The 21181-nt window shown below is 32.5% G+C and overlaps 1 protein-coding gene and 1 long non-coding RNA gene across 2 annotated transcripts in view; both read right to left on the reverse strand.

Annotated features, from left to right (window-relative positions):
* Positions 1–21181, reverse strand: part of LOC127709331 (uncharacterized) — a 317830-nt gene that overhangs the window by 82569 nt on the left and 214080 nt on the right. The window lies entirely within an intron of this gene.
* LOC127709081 (bifunctional polynucleotide phosphatase/kinase-like) lies at positions 9184–15157 on the reverse strand. Its single transcript, XM_052214435.1, has 8 exons — positions 14847–15157; positions 14537–14718; positions 12519–12608; positions 11480–11600; positions 11032–11156; positions 10730–10861; positions 10048–10150; positions 9184–9740 (listed from the first exon to the last, which is right to left on the reverse strand). The coding sequence occupies exons 1-8, from the start codon at positions 15079–15081 to the stop codon at positions 9490–9492; spliced, it is 1239 nt and encodes a 412-aa protein (XP_052070395.1). The 5' UTR covers positions 15082–15157; the 3' UTR covers positions 9184–9489.

Genomic DNA, 21181 nt, shown 5'->3' on the forward strand with positions numbered 1-21181 from the left:
TGTCAAAGCTGGTTTAGATTCCTGCATTGAACAGGTAGTTTGCAAGGTGTCGGATGATGAAATGTTTTAGGTAATAATTTAAGTTAACGTTGTTTTGTTTTAACGACAATTACTGTAATAGTCGTATTCAAACTATATTTCCGTTACACTTGGTTTTTATTTGTTTCTTTACGCCTAGACTGCAAATTCTAATTAACATAAATTTCAAACATTACTGCACATTCACATACACATAATATAAAAAAATCAATCTTAGTATAATCACAGGACTTAAGATTTAATTTTATGAGCATTGGTGTCAAAACGTCTGTTATTAAAAATCCATTTGGATCTAACAGTTTGAATCATTACTTTAAATATAAAGTGCATCTACATGCAATAATAATGCAAAGATTTAGAAAATCTAAAAGAAATATGGGATCATTTGTCAGGTATAACGAATTTAAAAGTCAGGTATAACGAATGTAAAACACAATGACTTTACATTTGTCAGGTATAATGAATGTAAAACACAATAACTTAACATTTGTCAGGTATAACGAATGTAAAACACAATAACTTAACATTTGTCAGGTATAACGAATGTAAAACACAATAACTTAACATTTGTCAGGTATAACGAATGTAAAACACAATAACATTTGTCAGGTATAACGAATGTAAAACACAATAACTTAACATTTGTCAGGTATAACGAATGTAAAACACAATAACTTAACATTTGTCAGGTATAACGAATGTAAAACACAATAACTTAACATTTGTCAGGTATAACGAATGTAAAACACAATAACATTTGTCAGGTATAACGAATGTAAAACACAATAACATTTGTCAGGTATAACGAATGTAAAACACAATAACTTAACATTTGTCAGGTATAACGAATGTAAAACACAATAACTTAACATTTGTCAGGTATAACGAATGTAAAACACAATAACATTTGTCAGGTATAACGAATGTAAAACACAATAACTTAACATTTGTCAGGTATAACGAATGTAAAACACAATAACTTAACATTTGTCAGGTATAACGAATGTAAAACACAATAACATTTGCATTGGTTATCAATTGCATAATCTTACATAAAAAGGAAAGAATTCACGAGAAATGAAAAGGATGTTACAAGTTTGTCCATGTTTGGTTCAATATCAGTTAAATCCCTTTCACGTTTATCAAAAATCATTTACAGATAATGAACATTAATCGTTTCTTTTAAAGGAATTAAAACCTCCAAATCAAGTACATGTATGAACCAGAAAACCCGAGTAACGCTCAAAATTCATACCAGGTGTATAATGCAATTAGGCACGGTTGAGGACGACTTGCGAATACAAGCCCGGTGCGTGCAGACGGACGAACGAATAAATGAACACACATGGCAATCGTTATATACCCCGACTTCAGTGTGTTAAGAAAACATTTCATGGTGGAGCATATTTCTACCACGCCATGTTGACAAAATATGAATACAGGCAAATGTGGATTAAACTTCATTAAGACAGCAATGCGACATCTTTCACAGAGTTATTTATCCAAAATAGAGGTCACCATACGACTTTCAACAAATTATAATAGCAGATAAATCTGGTAAAAAAAACCTGCCCCAAGGGTGACTGGGGAATAGAAATATGGTCACTTTAGTCCTCTTCCGACCGGCAGTAAAACCCATGACGAAGTGGGACGTCTTTTTGGTTGTCCGGGATGTACACAGTCACGTACGGTCAGAATAGGGACGTAAAATCCGATGCCTCGTATAGAGATAGTGCCACGCTCTCTGCACGTTAAAAACATTGCAACAACTCTTGAAGGGGTACGTAGGTGGCCTTTTGGAAGGCAAAATGTCTGTCCCTATCCACAATACCCTCATTTTTCAGTGGCAGTCCAAATTTCCCATACATTTGTCCCGAACGGCCTCTACATTTAGGACCTACCAATTGTATTTATTGTTAACGTGACTCGTCCTGGACATACCTGAAATATTTGCCACTGGACGTTAAGCAACCAACAATCAATCAATCGTAAAAAACGCATAAAGTTCTTAGTGATTCTCAGGAGTATCTGCAAGATTTGAATAAATTTAACGGCGACCACAGGATATTTTGTCAAAATATTTGCTTTGCATTTAGTCCATATATATATCTTAATTTGTCCAACTTCAATCAACAATTGGTATTGACTCCAAATGTTTTGCATCAGACTGGAAAACAATGAGAAAATTGCATTAAGAACCCGTTTAAAGCATAATTTTCAATTTTAATATCAGTATATGAGTTACAGATTTAGAAAAGGTAAAAATGTGTTTCCACATAAGAAATCTATGGGACACCATTGCTGCAATGCATACAAACTAATCCGAAACAAAGGTTCCTTCAAAGCTATATGAAAGAAATTGTCTTTCGATTAAAAAAGAAAATAAAAAATGACCATTAAAAATTATCTATGATAGTCATGTTTTTGCTATTTTCAAGGGGTTAGTTTTTTGAGCTATATGTTCGATACATTTCTTATCTGTTAAAATTCCTGTTTGCATTTTCTAACTTGAAAGTTGGACAAATAGTTTCAACATGAAAATGAAAACTATTACATAATTTAATGGATAATGGGTTTCTGGTTAACCTTCGGCTCTATAAGAAATGAAAGATCTCTCAAGTTAAAATTTATCTCTATTTCAAAATATATTTTTATAGCACTCTTGGTCAATTAGAATTTATCTTAATTAAATAGATATTTTACATGGCGTAAGCGCTCTCTGTCTCGTCAATGCAAATAAAGACCTCTCTCAAAGATAATTCGGAATCAAGCCGGATAGTCTTTAAGACTTTTAATATATTTAAGACTTGACGAGTTTTTTTTTATGTGGGAGTGATAAAAGTTTTGTAGGAATCGTTACCTTTGTGACATTAAAGGTAGTCTAATAGCAGTTCCGACATCTAATTGACAAAATTATGTGGACGTTCGTCAGACTTGTCAAATGTGCATCTTAATCACGTATTACATATATATTTAATTCTTACAGGCATGCATACAATTCGCTTTTTGATTGATGAGTTGTTATGAGTGATGAATTTTTGGCCTTGTAAATGTATCTAAAAATATGTGATCAGTGAAGTATTTAATGCAGTGGTTTAATATTCATGTCACACTTGCCCCAGAATTGATCAAAAATATTAAATATTAATGTGTAAAGTTAGCGTTTCATTCTTAAATCAGTACTTACAAAAATTAAGTTTAAATTCCACCCTTAAGATTAACAAGATTGCACACGGCTGAAATGTCTCGCCTACTATACTGACCATTGATTTTATGTTGATAGTTTTTTTTTAAATTTTAGTTCATTTATATGTTTTGGAGTTTAGTGTGACGTCCATTTTCATTGAACTAGTACACATTTTTGTTTATGGGGCCAGCTGAAGCCCGCCTCCGGGTGCGGCATTTTCTCGCTGTGTTGAAGACCCATAGGTGACCTTCGGCTGTTTTTTGCTCTTTGGTCGGGTTGTTGTCTCTTTGACACATTCCCCATTTCCGTTCTCAGTTTTACTACATATAAAGTTTTACTACAAGTATCACATTAACATTTATGATCCAAGAAAATGAGGTCAAGGTCAGATAAACCAAGGCGGAAATACATGGACACTTTTAATACAATCATTCCATACACAGAATATAGATGACCTATTGCGTATAGTATAAAAGAAACAGAATAAACCGTGGAAATTCTACATTGACCAACGAACCATGAAAATGAAGTCAAGGTCAGATGAACCCTGCCAGACAGACATGTACACCTTAAAATCATTCCATGCATCAAATAAAGTTGACTATTGCTTATAGTATCTAAGAAACGAAGTTAACAAGGAAAACTGAACATTGACCAATGAACCATGAAAAAGAGGTGAAGGTCAGATGATACCTGCCAGACAGACATATACACCTTACAATCATTTCATACACCAAATATAGTTGACCTATTGCTTAAAGTTTAAGAAAAACAGACCAAAGCACGAAAACTTAACATAAGCATGAACATCAGGTCAAGGCCAAATAAAACCTGCCAGACTGACATGTACATCGTAAAATATTTCCATACACCAAATATAGTTGACCTACTGCATACAGTATTAGAAAAACAGACCAAAACACAAAACTAAACTATTACAACTGAACCATCAAAATGAGGTCAGGGTCAGATGACACCTGCCAGTTGGACATGTACACCTTACAATCATTACATACACCAAATATAGTAAACCTATTGCTTATAGTATCTGAGGTATGGACTTGACCACGAAAACTTAACCTTGTTCACTGATCCATGAAATGAGGTCGAGGTCAAGTGAAAACTGTCTGACAGACATGAGGACCTTGTAAAGTATGCACATACCAAATATAGTTATCCTATTACTCAAAATAAGAGAGAAATTAACATTACAAAAAATCTTCACTTTTTTTTTTCAAGTAGTCACTGAACCATGAAAATGAGGTCAAGGACAATGGACATATGACAGACAAAAACTTCATATCATAAGGCATCTATATACAAAGTATGAAGCATCCAGGTCTTCTACCTTCTGAAATATTAAGCTTTTAAGAAGTTAGTTAAAGCCGCCGCCTCAGGATCACTATCCCTGTCGAGCTTTCTGCGACAAAAGTCGCAGGCTCGACAAAAATTGTCCATTATAAGCAAGCGGTGAAGCAGCTTGTTCATTACCCAACATCACACACACAAACACAAACAAACAAATAACATGACAGGCTGTATGAGCTATAACAATGAACAAATTCAAAAGTTAAAATTTCAAAATTAGAGGAAAATGGAAAAATACCACAAACATGATCACAAATACAGGCAAAAAAAAACAACTATAGCTCATATGAGCCTGAATCTCACCTGGCAAAAATATGCTCTTTGGTTGGGTTGTTGTCTCTTTGACATATTCCCCATTTCCATTCTCAATTTTAACAACAATATCATTAGCAACGGTCATGGGTAGCCATCTTTCACACACTGAATAAAATTGTGACCAAGTTTACTCTAGATCTAATAATACATTCATAAATATGTACCAGTTGTAAAGAAATGCTATGAGGGTGTGGATGGGGGATTACAGAAGAGAGAATAATGGGCAAAAAATATAAAGAATAGAGAAAAATGGATTAAAAAAATAAAGAATAGAGAAAAATTAGGTGCTAAAATATAAAGAATAGAGAAAAATGGCCTTAAAAATTAAAGAATACAGAAATGAAGGAGCCGCCTTTTTTTTTTTTTGCCTTGAAGATTATTTTCAGTCCAAGTTACATAACAATCCATTAGTTAATAAATTTATCATGTCACTGAAAAAATTTAATTCGAGACTGTCTGTTAATGTTAACCGTAAAAAACGAAGTCCATCTATCAGAAAAATACTAAAATTGAAAAAAATATATTTGCAAAGGTTTGCTTCAGACATAATCTCTTAATCATTAAAAAGCTTGTGCAAAAGTTCCCTAAAAGTCTATGAAGGTTTAACAAAGTTATTGACGTATAACAAACTTTAATCCCAGACTGTATCTACTAATTAACTGTAAAACAGTAAAATACGGAAAAAATAAAAATAAATACTTTCAAAAAATTTGCTCTGGGTACTGTATTTTGGTCATAAACAAGCTTCTGTCCAAATTTCATAAATTTCCATGAAGGTTTGATAAAGTTATTGATGACCGAAAAACTTCAACCTCAGACTTAGCCTGAGTGTTAACTGTGAAAAAAATAAACCCATTTATCAGTAAAATACAGAAATTAAAAATAAATACTTTCAAAATTTTCGCTCTAGATACTCTGTCTTTTGGTCATAAACCAGCTTCTGTCCAAATTTTCATAAAATTCCATGTAGGTTTGACAAAGTTATTGATATCTATTAACCATAGACTGAACCTAAATGTTGACGCTGCCGACGCCGCAATCTAGGATCTCTATGACTCGCTTTTTTGAAATAAATTTCGCAGGCTCGACAAAAATGTCATCTAATGGCAATAACTCCTAATATGGAGTGGATTGACAATTTCTGTCATGTTAATTTACCTGTAAAACTTTTTTTTTGAGAAGATGTTAATTTTATAAATGAGCTCACAAGGAGCGTTGTAGAATGGAATGGAATGGAATGGAATGGAATATTTTATTTCCCAAATTACAGGGCCCATAATGGACATAAAAATCAGTTACAATTGATTGTTACAACAATAAACATCACAGAGTGCATGTATATTGAGTATAGACTTTATTTACAACAGTAATAAGGTACAAAGTACAAACAGTGTAAACGCAAATAGTCTTTATATTTATTTTTTACAGTTCTCTCTTTCTGTTTAAATTTTTCGCCAAAAACGCAAAATTGGGTAAACATCATAATTGAAGATTGATAACCCTATAAGGAATAGTTTGTCGATTTTGATCATAAAGACTTACTTGTAGATCTTGCTTAGCTGATTTCTTTCTGTTTACATACTAGAGGAGTAAGTCCCCACACATTTTTAAAGGAAGAGTTTTATCGATGGACAGGAGAAGTCTAGGGCTGACCATTATTCTATTAACCAGTCAACCCTTGATGTTTGACTTCACAGGATATGTTACATATTAAAATTGTGCATCTGATCACAGTCACTTGAATTTCTATCAATTAAATTAAAAAAATGCAAAAAATAAAACGTATCTTAATACTATATACATCATTCAAAACAAATTCAAATCCTTTATTGATAGATATTCAAGTGACAGTGATCTGATATCAAAAACTTGTTTGAGGAAAATGTTCCCATTTTTGCAGACTTGGGTAAGGAGCTTTATACACACATTTTCAGTAAGTTTTCGCTATAGTGGCGTTTTTGTTGTAACATCCTTCTTCAGTGTTGACCCTTAATACTTTATAATTGATGTTTAGTAGAGTAAAACTTGCATCTTATGGTTTATTTTCTTTGGTACAATAAATTGTTAATTGTTATGTTTCGAATTATAGATTATTTCTTAAATACAAAAATATGTGTTGCTTAACTTTTTTACTCTGTATATATAGTTATATGTATGTCTTAAATGCATACATTATGGAAGAAGTGCACATGAAAATTTGGAATTATTTAAGAATTTTAGCTTATAAATTTTGTCATTTAATGGCAATATTTTCACCAGAGGGTATAGTTTGTATTTTCACTATTAAACTTCACATAACTTTTATGTATATTAAAGGTGGATGTATCTATCTAATGGTAAAATTGCATTGGTTGACATATTATTTCCTTTTCCTGACAAGCATATCTTGGATCATAAAATAAACTGCTTCGCTGAGCGCAGCTGGATACGCCCGCAGAGGTCCAACCCTGAACAGTTGGGGCAAAAATGGACACAATATTCAAGCTTGATACAGGTCTGAATTTGGATTGTAATTAAATATTTGACATATTAAAGGTTATTGAATAAATGTAGTCAAAGAACTTGAAATTGGTTATATGAATTGAATTTATATTCAATTAAAGATTTCTTTCTGTTGTGCAATACACTGTGCTGTTGCGCAAAACTAGTAAATCTGTTGTCAGACTATAAACAAATAAAGTTCAATAACTTCTCAATGTTACATTAGAAATTTATAAAAAAAACTAAAGGGAGGTTATCTTAATAGATATAAATCAGTCATCAAAGTTTAATGAAAACTGCTCTAAGCACTTTAAGGATATTGTCCAAAAACTTGAAAATCACCCCTTTTTTTATGAATAAAATCTTGTAACTCGGAAACATAAAATCTAAAATTTATAAAAATCAAAAGGGAGCTTACAACAATAGATATAAACAATTTACCAAAGTTTCATAAAATATGAGTTATTGTCCGAAAACAGGAATATCCCCCTTTTTGTAACAAATAAAACCCCATAAATCAGAAACATATAGTCTAAAATTTATAAAAATCAAAAGGGAGCTCATGTCGATAGCATTAAACAATTCACCAAAGTATCTTGCAAATTGGTGAAATTGTTTTTGAGTTATTGTCCGAAAACTGGAAAATCCCCCCTTTTTTAATGAATAAAATTCCAAAATTCTGAAATGGTAAATCCGAAATTTATAAAAAACGAAAGGGATCTCACGTCATTAGATATAAACAATTCACCAAAGTTTCATGCATATTGGTAAAAGCGTTTTTGAGTTAATGTCCAACATGTTGACGACAGACAGACGGACAGACGGACAGACGGACAGACGGACGGACGGTCAACGGTATACCATAATACGTCCCGTAAACGGGCTGATAAAAATCAAAAGAGGGTAACAAAATTCTACTACAATATTGAATAAAACATTCCAATTCAAATAGTACTAAAAAATCACATATATTTTGATATGAATTGTGTCTATTTTCAATGTTCTTCATGTCAATAGACTTAAACAATGAAAAACACTTAAGGATTCAAGGGAATCATTTCCATCAAGCTGAACAGTAGCACATCCATTTGTCATTTATCAACCTTTCTTTTTTTCACTTGTTACAAAGCCTGACATGAGTGAGAGTGAAGCAGGATTTTTTAATTCTTAATAAAGAGGACATCTTCCATGTTGTTGTTAATTATTCTTTATAGTGTTAAAAGTTATGTTCTTGTCAATTTTTATTTGTCTTTTGTTATAAAAACAAAGGTTTATCACAAAAGTGAGTAGACATTGCAAGTTGGTGCTGAATGTTAGTTCATCTATTGAATGTTTCTAAAAATGTTAAACTTACGATAAAATAGCTGTAAAATTTTATATTGCAAGGTACATATCTTTGATGTTGTTTGGATATTTTTGTCAATGGTTGGTGATTCATCATCCACAACTTTTTAAAAAAATTTTGACTTAAAAAATGTTGAAATATTGATTTGATATTACAAGGGTCTGGTTGATTTTATGATTGCATAAAAGACAGTTTACATTTATTTTCTGTCTACTTACCAATCACCATATAAACTATACGTAACCAGCTATCAATCTATTCTTTTAACCCTGACAATAAGACAAAGAATTCATACCCAAAACTTTTCTCATTTTACTGCTGAAAATTTATTTTGATATTTGTAAAAAATGTGTTTGCAATAAATAACACAACGGATGTAAATGTAATGATTGTCTTAGAAACAATGTAAATTTGTCATAAAAATAATGAAACTTATCTAAAACAAACCTCTGGTAAGTCAAACATTTATAAACATTCAATAACAAATACATTTATGCTAAAACATGTTAAAAACATAAAAAACATATTATAACATGAATAAAAAATTAATAAAAAAAAATAATTGGTTCGCCTTTGTATAATTAACCACAGGAGCAGGTCACATATATATACAGTATTGGTTAGCCTAACAATGAAGAAATAACTTGTTGTCTGAAAAACTAAAAGAAAACAGATAAAACCAGCCGCTGAGTTTTAAGTTATTACTACAAAGAGGCCTCACATGGCACAAACTATGACAATCCTGAATTTGTATTCAAGCAGAATCAGTCCATTGTCTAAATAAACTTTCATCTGATTTGTTGTCAAACTCTGGAATAAAGTCAATTTCTATAATTTCTGAAAATCCCTCAGCTTTGGTTGGAGATTCAAAGTTTTTTCTGTACACATGATATCCAACATCTGGAATTCTACGAACTTGTCCTTCTGTTTGGTTCTGCCTGACTAGATTTAGATGGTGTGCCAGTTCTAGTGGAGTCTTCATTACAAAACATCTACATGGTATGCCTTCAAAAAACAAAAGGGAAAGAGTTACAATTAAGTATGATGATGTCAAATGCATGTGATGGTAACTTCATGGATTTAGAAACAAGATTTCTTCCATAATCATGATAATCAGTACAGGTTAGTATCTAAGAAAAGTTATCCTTGAACGGATGCATTTTCTTTTATTTACAGTAATTCAAGAAACCAAGAACTAAAAGGCATATTTTCACATCTTTTTTGCATAATGGAACTAAACAGACAATATCTCCATGTAAAGAAGTGTTTTACTGCCTTAATTAATCAGATTTATTTATTCTAAAACCCTAACCTGCTCTCTTTGCCACTTCTACAAAATCTTTCCTGGCAGCAGTTGATGGGTTAGTATTATCTGCGACCACACTTTTACCATTCTTCACTGCTTCCTTTGCTGCCTAAATTGGATAGAAATTTGATGGCAAAATTGTCATTTTTACTTTATCTGTCCCTTAACTTTTATTCAATTAAAAAAAACGGGATGTCCAACTATTTTTAGCTATTTGAGCAGAGCTTGAACAAAGGAAAAGCCTTTTAAAAGTTAATTCAAACTTTTGTTGGTCCATATGGTAATGTAATCAATAATGGATTAACAAAAAAAAAATTTAACATCAAGCTTGTTTTTCCACCCAACACTATTTTCCGGAGTATTCTCCTTTAAATTGAATCATGTTTTAAATAGGAACATCATAAATTGGTTTATTTCTGTCCACAGGAATATTTATCACCTCACTCCGACACATCAGTTTGAATCTCAGCTACTAACACTCTTTACTCCAATATTGTCATGTGTTAGATTTAAAAAAAGATAAGACATATTCGATGTTTTTAAATTTATTTTGTTTGATCTGAATGAGGAAGGAACCTACAACGTGACTGAGTCATGACAAGCATGCAAAATATGTTACTAGTAAAAACATAATTCTTTGTGATAATTCCGATGTTTTGTTGTACATGTCATTTCAAGTTATTCATACCTTGACACATTTATCCATTGTTCCCATTGTATCTCTGTTTACCACTTGATAACCATGCTTCTCAAAATGTCTCCTTCTGAATGTACTCTTCCCAGATGCTGGACAGCCACATATAACTACAAGCTCTTGTTTCTGTAGGAAAATATCATCTTGTATTTCATAATATTAGAAAATGCTATATCATGCTAGTTATACATCTCAATATGTTTTGGTCACTTGAAAATTCAAAGAAAAATTATCCTTATCTGCTTGTAAAATCATTCATTCTACCTAAGTACTGAAAGAATTGCAATAAAACTCACATTGGAATGATGTTGCACTTTCTTTGGTTTTTCAGCTTTTGTCAAAAATGTATTTGGATCCATGGAACGCCATTGAAATGGAGCAGCTGGTTCTTTCAGGAAATATTCTTCTGGTGTGTAAAAATCTATCCAAAATATATTATTGTGTTATAGACCATGGGAGACAACTCAAAGCCTTTTAATTATTGTTATGTCAAATATATAAAATTTATTTCTATGAACTATTGGGATATTACTTCTCCAGTTATTAATGTGCCTTTGATGTGATTTGTTTAGTACATGTAGTATAAATCCTGTTAATATTGACACATATTTATTTATTTATTCAGTAATAAATTTGTTTCAGAAACACCTACCAGTAATAGTTAAAATTTCATTTTATAAACTCTATGAATCATTTGAGATTGTTACTACCAATAATATGTCTAAATAAATATTTATGGTGTACCTATTCCTACATTAGCTGCAAACATTCTATCACTGCAAGAGAAATCTTTAGGTTTACCAGGGGACCATTCCTTTGCTCTTCCAGCTGCATCACCAACATAAAAACATTTGGACTTATCAGGCTGTAAACAAACAATACTACTTTTATATTTTAGTTTTAAATCATGTTGGGCATTCTTTAGAGGCACAGATGCTATTTGAGGTAGTATTAAGAGACACAAATGCTAATTGATGCAGTCTCTAGAGGCACAAATGCTAATTGAGGCAGTTTTTAGAGGCACATATGTGAACTGAGCAGGTCTTCAGAGGCACAAATGCAAACTGAGGCAGTCTTTAGAGGCACAAATGCTAACTGAGGCAGTCTTTAGAGGCACAAATGCTAACTGAGGCAGTCTTTAGAGGCACAAATGCTAACTATAATCATCTTTTGAGAGGCATAAATGCTATAAACTACTCTTAAGAGGCACAAATACTATAAACCACTCTTAAGAGGCACAAATGCTAACTGAGGTGGTTTTAAGAGGCACAAATGCAAACTGAGGCAGTTTTTATAGGCAAAATTGCTACTTGATGCAGTCTTAAGAGGCACAAATGGTATTTGAGGCAGTCTTTAGAGGCACATATGCAAACTCAGATGGTTCTTAGATGCATAAATGCTGAATGAGGCAGTATTAATAGGCACAAACGCTTACTGAGGTGGATCTTAGAGGCACATATGCTAACTGAGGTGGTCTTTAGAGGCATACATGATAGCTGAGGCAGTTTTTCAAGGCACAAATACTAACTGAGGCGGTCTTTATAGGCATAAATGATAACTAGCTGAAGCAGTTTTTTAAAGGCATAAATGCTCATAGTAAATTAGTCATTTCAATCAATATTGGATTTTATGTTTTTTTTTACAATTATTCTGTTTCATCTTACTACCATATTGAGAAAGGATAGTTTGTTTGAACACATCACATACATTAAATGACTTATTTGTAATTCTTTTATTCTTTTTTTTTTCTAATAAATTGAAAGAAGTAATATAGAATTTTTACCTTTATTCCTTTATTACAATATTTCACAAAGTGTTCCCACATCATTGTACTAGGTTTTCTAAAATGATTAGTTCCTGTGCAAGCAAAAACCTACAACAGATAATTATACTAATCTCTAATTATACTGGACATAAACAATGGTGGTATTACACCTATTATGGGAAGCTGCACATGTACCTTTGACCTTGTATGTACTCTCATTTGTAAAAATTTCATGCTATTTAAGTGAAATATTACAAAAATGAAATATTCTGAGTGGATTGAGTCTCAAAAACACATTTGAAGAGAAAATTGCCTTGAAATAAGACTCTACCATGAATATTAGTAGACAGAGCAATCCATACTCAGAGTTTTGGAGAGCTTTTTCTGACTTTTTCTCCTTATTTCTTACATTTTGCTATAAAAGAAAACTTTTTCCTAAGTAATACTTAAATATATATACAGTTATAAGTAAATGATATTATTTTTGAAGCAGTAACAACAAATTATTCACTAAAAGGTAAGCTTTTTATGTCCCTCTCTGGAGCGTGGCATAAATTTAAATTTTACGTAATGGACTTATTGAAACCTCCATGGAGTCAGTAAACTTTTATATGGATAGTTCATTCAGCTTGAATACTTCAATTACTCATTTATTATCACATTTCTTTCATAAATGTGTGAAAGTTACCCCAAAATTTTGATTTATTGGCCTAAAAAGTTGAAATTTTGAGGAAATGAGAGGTATAAATGGACCAAAAGGGACCTTATAATGAATTAGTGGTATTTATCATCCTAGAGTCATCTTTTGTAACATATTCAACTGTTTGTAGGCAGATGAGATAAATATTTGATCATTTATTGGTCCACACTATATATATTCTAGTATGATGATGCTTGATATGGATATTTCGAAGAAATTTTGCTGGAATTGTGATGTCGTCTTACATTATACTACATTTTTCTCCAACTATTGAACTGATAATGATTATGACAAAACTTGACAATAGTGCTTGAAATAACCAATATTACAAAGGAAAAAAATCACTTTCAGGTTATTTAACAAAAAAATCTTCTTTAGGTGTAATACCACCAAATCATAATAAATAAATTTGGTGTATTTACTGTCTTCTGATTGGTTAAAAGAATTACCTTTATTTTCAATGTTGTCAATTTTTATGGCGACACGCCCACTCTGACGCTGTGTATTCATATGCCAACATGTGTGTATGTGGTTATTGTTAAAGTAAATGGATGTGACGCCAGGTCTTTGAGCCTTATTTTCGATAGAAATTTATTTATAATGAATGGCAATAATTTATTTTGAATTTATTGAACCATAAAATTAATTTTTGACTCTTCACATTTTACATAATCCGCTTCGCGGATTATTCAATGTGAAGAGTCAAAAATTAATTTTATGGTTCAATAAATTCAAAACAAATAATAGCCATTCATTAAGTATGTCACATTTGGTTGCATACGAAAAAAGTTCGAAAAATTTATTCCCTTGAATTTGACAGTTGTTATGGTTGTAGGAAATTAATCCTACATTTCATTGCAGTAAAAAATTTATGAGTCATAAACATATATCTTGGGTGATTCAAAGCACCATTATTTTTTTTTTTGGTGTTTCTATAGAATATTTTGGAAACTTGAGGTTACATGGTTACTAAAGCTTGTACACAGGAAAAAAAGGGGTGAACATTTGTTGGTTAACTTCCAGTGATGGTTATTATCTTATATGAATTGAAATGTTATGTGAAATTTTGTCTGTAGTACTGGACAGAATAAAACTTTACTCATGCCAAGTATTTCTTTATTTGAAACAAAGATAAATTCTGCACAATTTTTTGAAAAGTGCAAATTTAACAAAGACTAATAGGAGAAAAGCAATGGTGGTACATACATTTTTTTAATGTTGCTTTGTATTAAAATAAAGACTAAATAAAAGAAGAAGAAGACAAGAGATACATGATTTTTGATTCACCAGCCAAACAACAAAATTTCAGCAAAAATAGACATCTGTGTATGCTTACATAAATTGGTACACCAGCTTCTTTAATAATAGCCTCGGTTTTTTTCATGAATTCTTCTGGTTTAACTTTAAGTTTCTCTATTCCAGCTTGATTCGTAAAGAAAATTACTCTGTAACCATTGTGGTGAAGTTCTTGTAGTTTACTTGGAACAACTTCATCCCAAAATTCCCAATCTGAAGCACCTTCAAAGAGAATCCAGGAAAAGCGATTTACGAATGTATACAGGTTAATTGTGTTTCAGTTTATAAAGATACATTTTAACAATAAGTCGATCAATTATAAACAAGGAAAGTTTCTATAAAATACTTACCCGTAGCAAATCTTCTACCACTTGCAGTTCTGATAACTGTAAAATCAATATCAAAGCCAGCTACCTTGTCGCAGCCGGGGAGGATGTCGGATGTAAGTTTCAGGAGGGGACACACCCCCTTAATGACATCTCCATACTGATGCCATTTGAGATCTCCTTCAAGATCTGTTTCTCCTTTGGCTCGTTTAGCATTAACCTCAGAATCTTTGGCTGCCTTTCTTTTAGGTCTGTTCATGTTGTATTATTTTGTGCTAAGTATTATAAACGGGAAGTTAGGACTATTTATATTTAAACCGCAAGCGTGTGTGTACCTGTTGTTTATTTATAAAGGGAGGTAAAGCTGCACACAAAAAGGATCTTAAAGAAATATACAATGGGGAAACAATTAAGTTGCTGTTTTTTGTTTAGTCAGATAAGAAATAAAACTGCAAAACAATATTCAATTAAATGTAAAAATTAAAATGCAGGTGTTACTTTGTGGACTTAAGGTAGCTGATTCGTCATATAAAGTTGGGAGTATTCAATAAAGTTCAACGTTGTGAGAATTTGAAAGTCGTCATTTTTACAGATAATTCGGACTATTTATCTTGTTTTACATGCTGTTTATTTGGAATAAAGGTTAAGCTGAACACATAAAGAAATGTACCATGGCATTAAGATTAAATTGCTGTTATTTCAATAAGATAAAATATAACATGTATAAAACTACAAAAAGTATTCATTCAAATATAAAAACTGAAATGATCTGAAACGCATGTATCAGATAAAAAAAAAGTAAACGTTGGGAGAATTTAAAGTTATATTTACAGTTTTTCAACAGAAATCGATATATTACCTGTATGTTGAAGTATAGATGTCTTTTGGTTATGTCTTATTGGGTTACTGATTAATGGACGGAGATAATCGCTTTTCATTCATGTAACTTGAGTCCAATTATACCATTCCTGCAAAGATCAAGTAGATTAAAATGTGATTTTCCTTAGAACTTCAATATGTGATTTATGTGGCACCAATTCCAAGTTTTCAAACCTATCAATATTAAATGAAAATCGTTTGAATAGGTTCTTCGAATATCCAGCCCCCTAAGGTTTCAAAATATTCTTCCATCAAGTTTCAGGGAATAAAAAAAAATATGTTGCCTTGTTTGCCATCCAAAACATTCTGAAGTTTGCAGGTCACATTGTATAGTTCTTTTTGGTTGCCTTGTTGACGAACAGTTATTTCTCTGCTAAATCTTGGGATTGGGTCATAGTCTAGTTTTCGGTGTACTCTTGTATCGGCAAGTTGACGTTCAGCTTCTCGAATATAGGCAGATTTGTCCATGATGACATTATTTGCAGTTTTAATGACAATGTTATTCATGATTCATAAGTCTGTCAGTACAGCGCGTTCTCCAGGGGTAAGATCATTAACGTAAGAGTTACATATATTGTTTTCCCTGTTTTTTTCAGGAATGTCTGATTTTACTTTGCCAATAAATGATTATAGGCATTCAAAGGTGGCATTTTTGCTCGGTTTATGGATCCAAGTCCTGATTTAGATAAATTTATAGCTATTTTCGTTTTCTGAGTCACTTTTCAAGTTTTCGTAGGCATTGTCCCTCGACGCGATATATTCCTTGATGCGAAGAGTATCCCAAAGAGCAAGCTGCTCTATGGAAAATAAAATAAAAGGACTCCATGTGTTTCAACTTACCAACCATCTTTTCAAAAACATTAAGGGAACCAAATAGTCTGAGGAATCTGCTAGTGCTGACTGAAATGTCTAAGCCCAGTCTTACCTTTGGAGAAAGCCACTCGTTTGGTGACAACCGCTGCAAATTGTTGCACATACTGTCATAGGTACAATATTCATTATTCATCATCATTGACCAGTAAAGCCACCAAAAAAAAATACATTCATAAAATATTTTACAATGTGACCTGCTAAAGACTGAATGATTATGAATGGTTTCAGCATTAAAGAATGTTCGGTTTGTGGCCTCACTGAATTTTATTGATGACCATTGATGAGTCAAGCAGACATTCCACAAACGCCTCAGTGGGCATAGATTTGAGACAACAGTAGTTTACTGGTGTTTAAATCTCATAAATCCATGAAGAAGATGAAAAACAAGGTAAAAACAAAAAGTGAGGGAATCGCATCAACTTAAAAGGAGTGCATCGACAATGTAAGCCTCTCCTGCTAGGCATGCATCAAATGCTGTGTAAAACCACACTTAGTCCAAAAGTTCACAATCGTCAAATTTACAGATTATACGACTACTTTGGTACCCAAAACATCTTAAGACCGCGAAAACATGTCACAGATGAGTTGAGACACAGACCAATCCGTGATGGTGACTGTAAATCTAATGCAGTGTCGATTTCAGTCCATTTTCCTCATAACTCTGTTAGAGCAGTTTTTGTCAGGAATGTACCCATTGAGGCGTCTGTGGAATTGCAGTTTTGATTCGCCAACATATTTGGGACAACAGACGGAATATTCTGAATGTAAATGACATTCGGACATTTCCAGAACTCACTGAAACATATTGTGTAGTTCCTTTTGGTGGCATTTCTGATGAATGATACATCTGTGCGGATTTACAGTGTTTGTCCTAACACGAGCGACACTCTCCAGATGCAAACTGGCTTATGATTTCCAATGTTCCCGAATGACAACGGAGTTCACAGATGACTGGTAGGTTAGATCAGATGGAGCCCTTTTCTTTTTATCATTGTATTGTAACAACTTGCACGAAATGAAATTTTTCTGAATACTAGTAGTCTGGAGTTTATAACCCCTTCTCTTCAAGCGATTTTCAAGTTTTGATGTTGAAACATATACGCTGGACTCTTTGAGTGTTTTACTGTACGGTAAGTTTTTAGCACACTTAACAGGATGGCAGCTTTTGGGGGATAGGTATTGGTGGGGGTCAGTAGGATAAGAGTTAGAGTAATGTCTTCCGTAAGAAAGCTGCAAGTATCATGTTATTTATGAATAGATAGCTCATGTGCAAATATAATTCTGGGAAGAATGTTATTGGCATGGGTGATAAATTTGTCTAAAAGGGGCGTTAGCTACGAATTCGACAAAAATATAATATGATTTCTTTTTGTTCAAACATTTATATAAGCGGAATAAAGAAATGATATTTTACTATATGCAGTCAGTTTGGTTCAATTTCGTCAAAATAAGATAAAAACACATCACTGGTGTATAATGGCAATAATCCAACTCATTTGAATCCGTATTAGATGGGTTGCGTCAGCATGTTCATTCATTATGTCAACATTGAGAAGTGAAACAAGAGAGACACTAGGAATAGCCATTTCGTTGACTGATCCGGCCCACAAATATCATTTTTAAAGTGGTAAAACGATGATTTACATATATTTTTAACAGTATAAACTGTTGACACATAGATATGTCTCGCCTGTCGGCATAAGATTCAGAAAAAGACAATCTGATGGACAGCAACATTGCTAATTAATTCAATGTCGCTGGACCAACTAGTGGGTAGGGCCTCGAAATGGTTGACACACTGAGATGTACAAACAGCAATGTAACTTTAGAGAAAATATTGTCTATTGTAAGTAGTTCCTATCAAACTAACTTAATCAGAAAACTTAACATTGAAAATTGTTAATTGATTGAAAGTCACTGGACCATGACCTAGGGGGCAGGGCCTCAAAATAGTCGTCAAACTGATAAGTACTGATAGTAATGCAACTTCATACAAAATATCATTGATCTATCACAAGTACTTCCTATCAAACTAACTTAAGCAGAAAACTTAACATTGAAAATGGCTTATTAAATCAAAATATCATTGATCTATCACTAGTAGTTCCTATCTATCTAACTTAAGCAGAAAACTTAACATTTAAAATGGCTAATTAATTCAAAGTCACTTGACCAATGACTAGGGGGCAGGGCCTCAAAATAGTCGTCACACTGATATGTACTGATAGTAATGCAACTTCATACAAAATATCATTGATCTATCACAAGTACTTGCTATCAAACTAACTAAAGCAGAAAACTTAACAATTGTTGACGCCGTCATCGCCGGAAAAAGCAATCCCTATGTCTCGCTTTCCGTGACTTTCGTCGCAGGCGAGACAAAAATGAAATCAAACAGACCTAGAGAAATCAGATTGCACATGCCCATTATCTATTTATATTAATATTTGTTTATATCGTGTTATATGACCCTCGGCAGTCTTCGGAGGTCATCTCGATTGATAATTAGATGGTGTCTGGTAAAAAATACGTACGAAATGCCGATACATTATAGAGAGCCGATGCATTGTTAATTGTGTCTTTCAGACTTTTGGTGAATTGGATATACAATTTAGTATGCTATAAATAAAATATGAGAATTTTGGTGAAATCGGTGAACAAGAATTTGACAACTTATGCTAATGCATACTCTAATATGAAAAGATTTAAAGAGTTTTTCTAATTTACTCATAATATGTTGGCATATTATGGTGTCATTCTTGTGCTCATTGCCGATTCATTAATTTGTCAGTATTGGTCTCCATTATTCTTCAGTGCCATCCTGTGCATTTCAACCAGGCATTAGGGAAGTGAAAGCAAGACTGTGAAATTCCAACATCTCTACATGCATCAATACCATCTGCATGTGGAATGTTGTAGATTGAGGTGACATCCAAAGAGAAGTTTGGTGTCAGCAGGGAGGGTATTTAAGGCCTGCATTTTCCTACTTAGTGTCTTGGTATATGAGATGGTAAGTTTTCAATAGGTTGACAAAGGTAGAAGTAAACTAATTCAGAAAAACACTATGCATTGTACTAACACACATAAGGAGAGAAGAAGTCTGAAATATAGCTTAATATAGCTAACCAGCCAGTGACAATAAGTATTCAATTGCACTTTGTTCCAATTCAACCTCAGAGGAATCAAGGTTTTTCTCTTTAAAAAGAAACTTGACATTTTCAAGCAATTTTCAATGTGGTAGAGCCAAAACTTTCACAAATATCTTTCAACCATAACATAACTCAAAACTTCAATTATAATTCTTATGTGACAATATTCCAACTATCTTATCGATTCAGGAATTCAAAAGTGAGCAAATGTCGTTCAATCACAAACTTGAACTTGGTCTGTAACTTTTTAGGACTATATACCAAATATCTAATCAATTAATTCAGATGGAGGAGCAGACAGAAGGACAGAGTACATACCTACAACTTGTCTTCAGCTTCCCCAGATTTTAAGTCAACCTCTGATTTCTCTCAGCCCTTTTTCAGAAATGGATGAAGTCAGACTTCCCATTTTCATTAAATCTGATAAAATTATTTTGGGATCCTTTATCTAGATTACAAGTTATCCCACAGGAATTAAGTGCATATAAACAGATAATGATGACTACACCACACCAATATGACTGGAAAAAACTTTTGTCATATGAAAAATAAAAGAACAGAGTTCCAATGTCCCCTGCATTGCACATATTCTATCTGTCCAAGGGCAATAACTACAAAAATATTTTTTTGTTTTTTACAATTATCTTTGAGAGTTGAAGACTTGAGAGCAATTTCAGATATATTTAATATTTCCAAGGGCATAACTCATTAAAAATATTTGATCGGCTCTTATTTTCGAAATTGTGAGAGACATTGCTGTTATTAATCTTTGATATGAATTTGTTAAAATCTGGCAAAAAATGTACATGTGAGAGTGCTTACAATGCAAATTTCCATATAATTTATAATTTAAGGGTCATAACTCTTTTAAAAATAATTGATCGGCACTGATTTTCAAACTCGTCCGAGACATTTCTGATATAAATCTATATAAGTTTTATAATAAACTGTTATCACAGAGATATGTCACGCCTTTTTGTAATTTTGATAATGCAAATGTTGAAATTAAAATAGCAATACTTTAACATGTAAGTTATGCAAATATTCAAAGTCAATGAACCATGACTGAAGGTACATGGCTAAACAATCTCCATGGAATGAGATGTGTCAATGCTAATACAACTGCATACCAAATACCTTTGACTTATTATAAGTCGTTCCCTTTAAACAGACCTAAATACAAACTTTAACTTGTAATCTATGTAAAAGTTTCAAAGTCAATGAACCATGATCAGGGGTGGGGCTATATAATCTCCATGGAAACGAAACTTGCAAATGCCAATAAATTTGCATACCAAATATCATTGACTTAACATTAGCAGTTCATCTTAAACTGATCTAATCACAAACTAATACATGTAAACTAAGCAAAAGTTTCAAAGTAAATAGACCATGACTGAGGGGGCGGGGCCAAATATTCTCCATGGAAATGAGATGTGCTAATGCTTATACAACTGA

Source organism: Mytilus californianus, unplaced genomic scaffold (assembly GCF_021869535.1).
Source record: "Mytilus californianus isolate M0D057914Y unplaced genomic scaffold, xbMytCali1.0.p SCAF_1, whole genome shotgun sequence".
In the NCBI taxonomy this organism is placed as follows: Eukaryota; Metazoa; Mollusca; class Bivalvia; order Mytilida; family Mytilidae; genus Mytilus; species Mytilus californianus.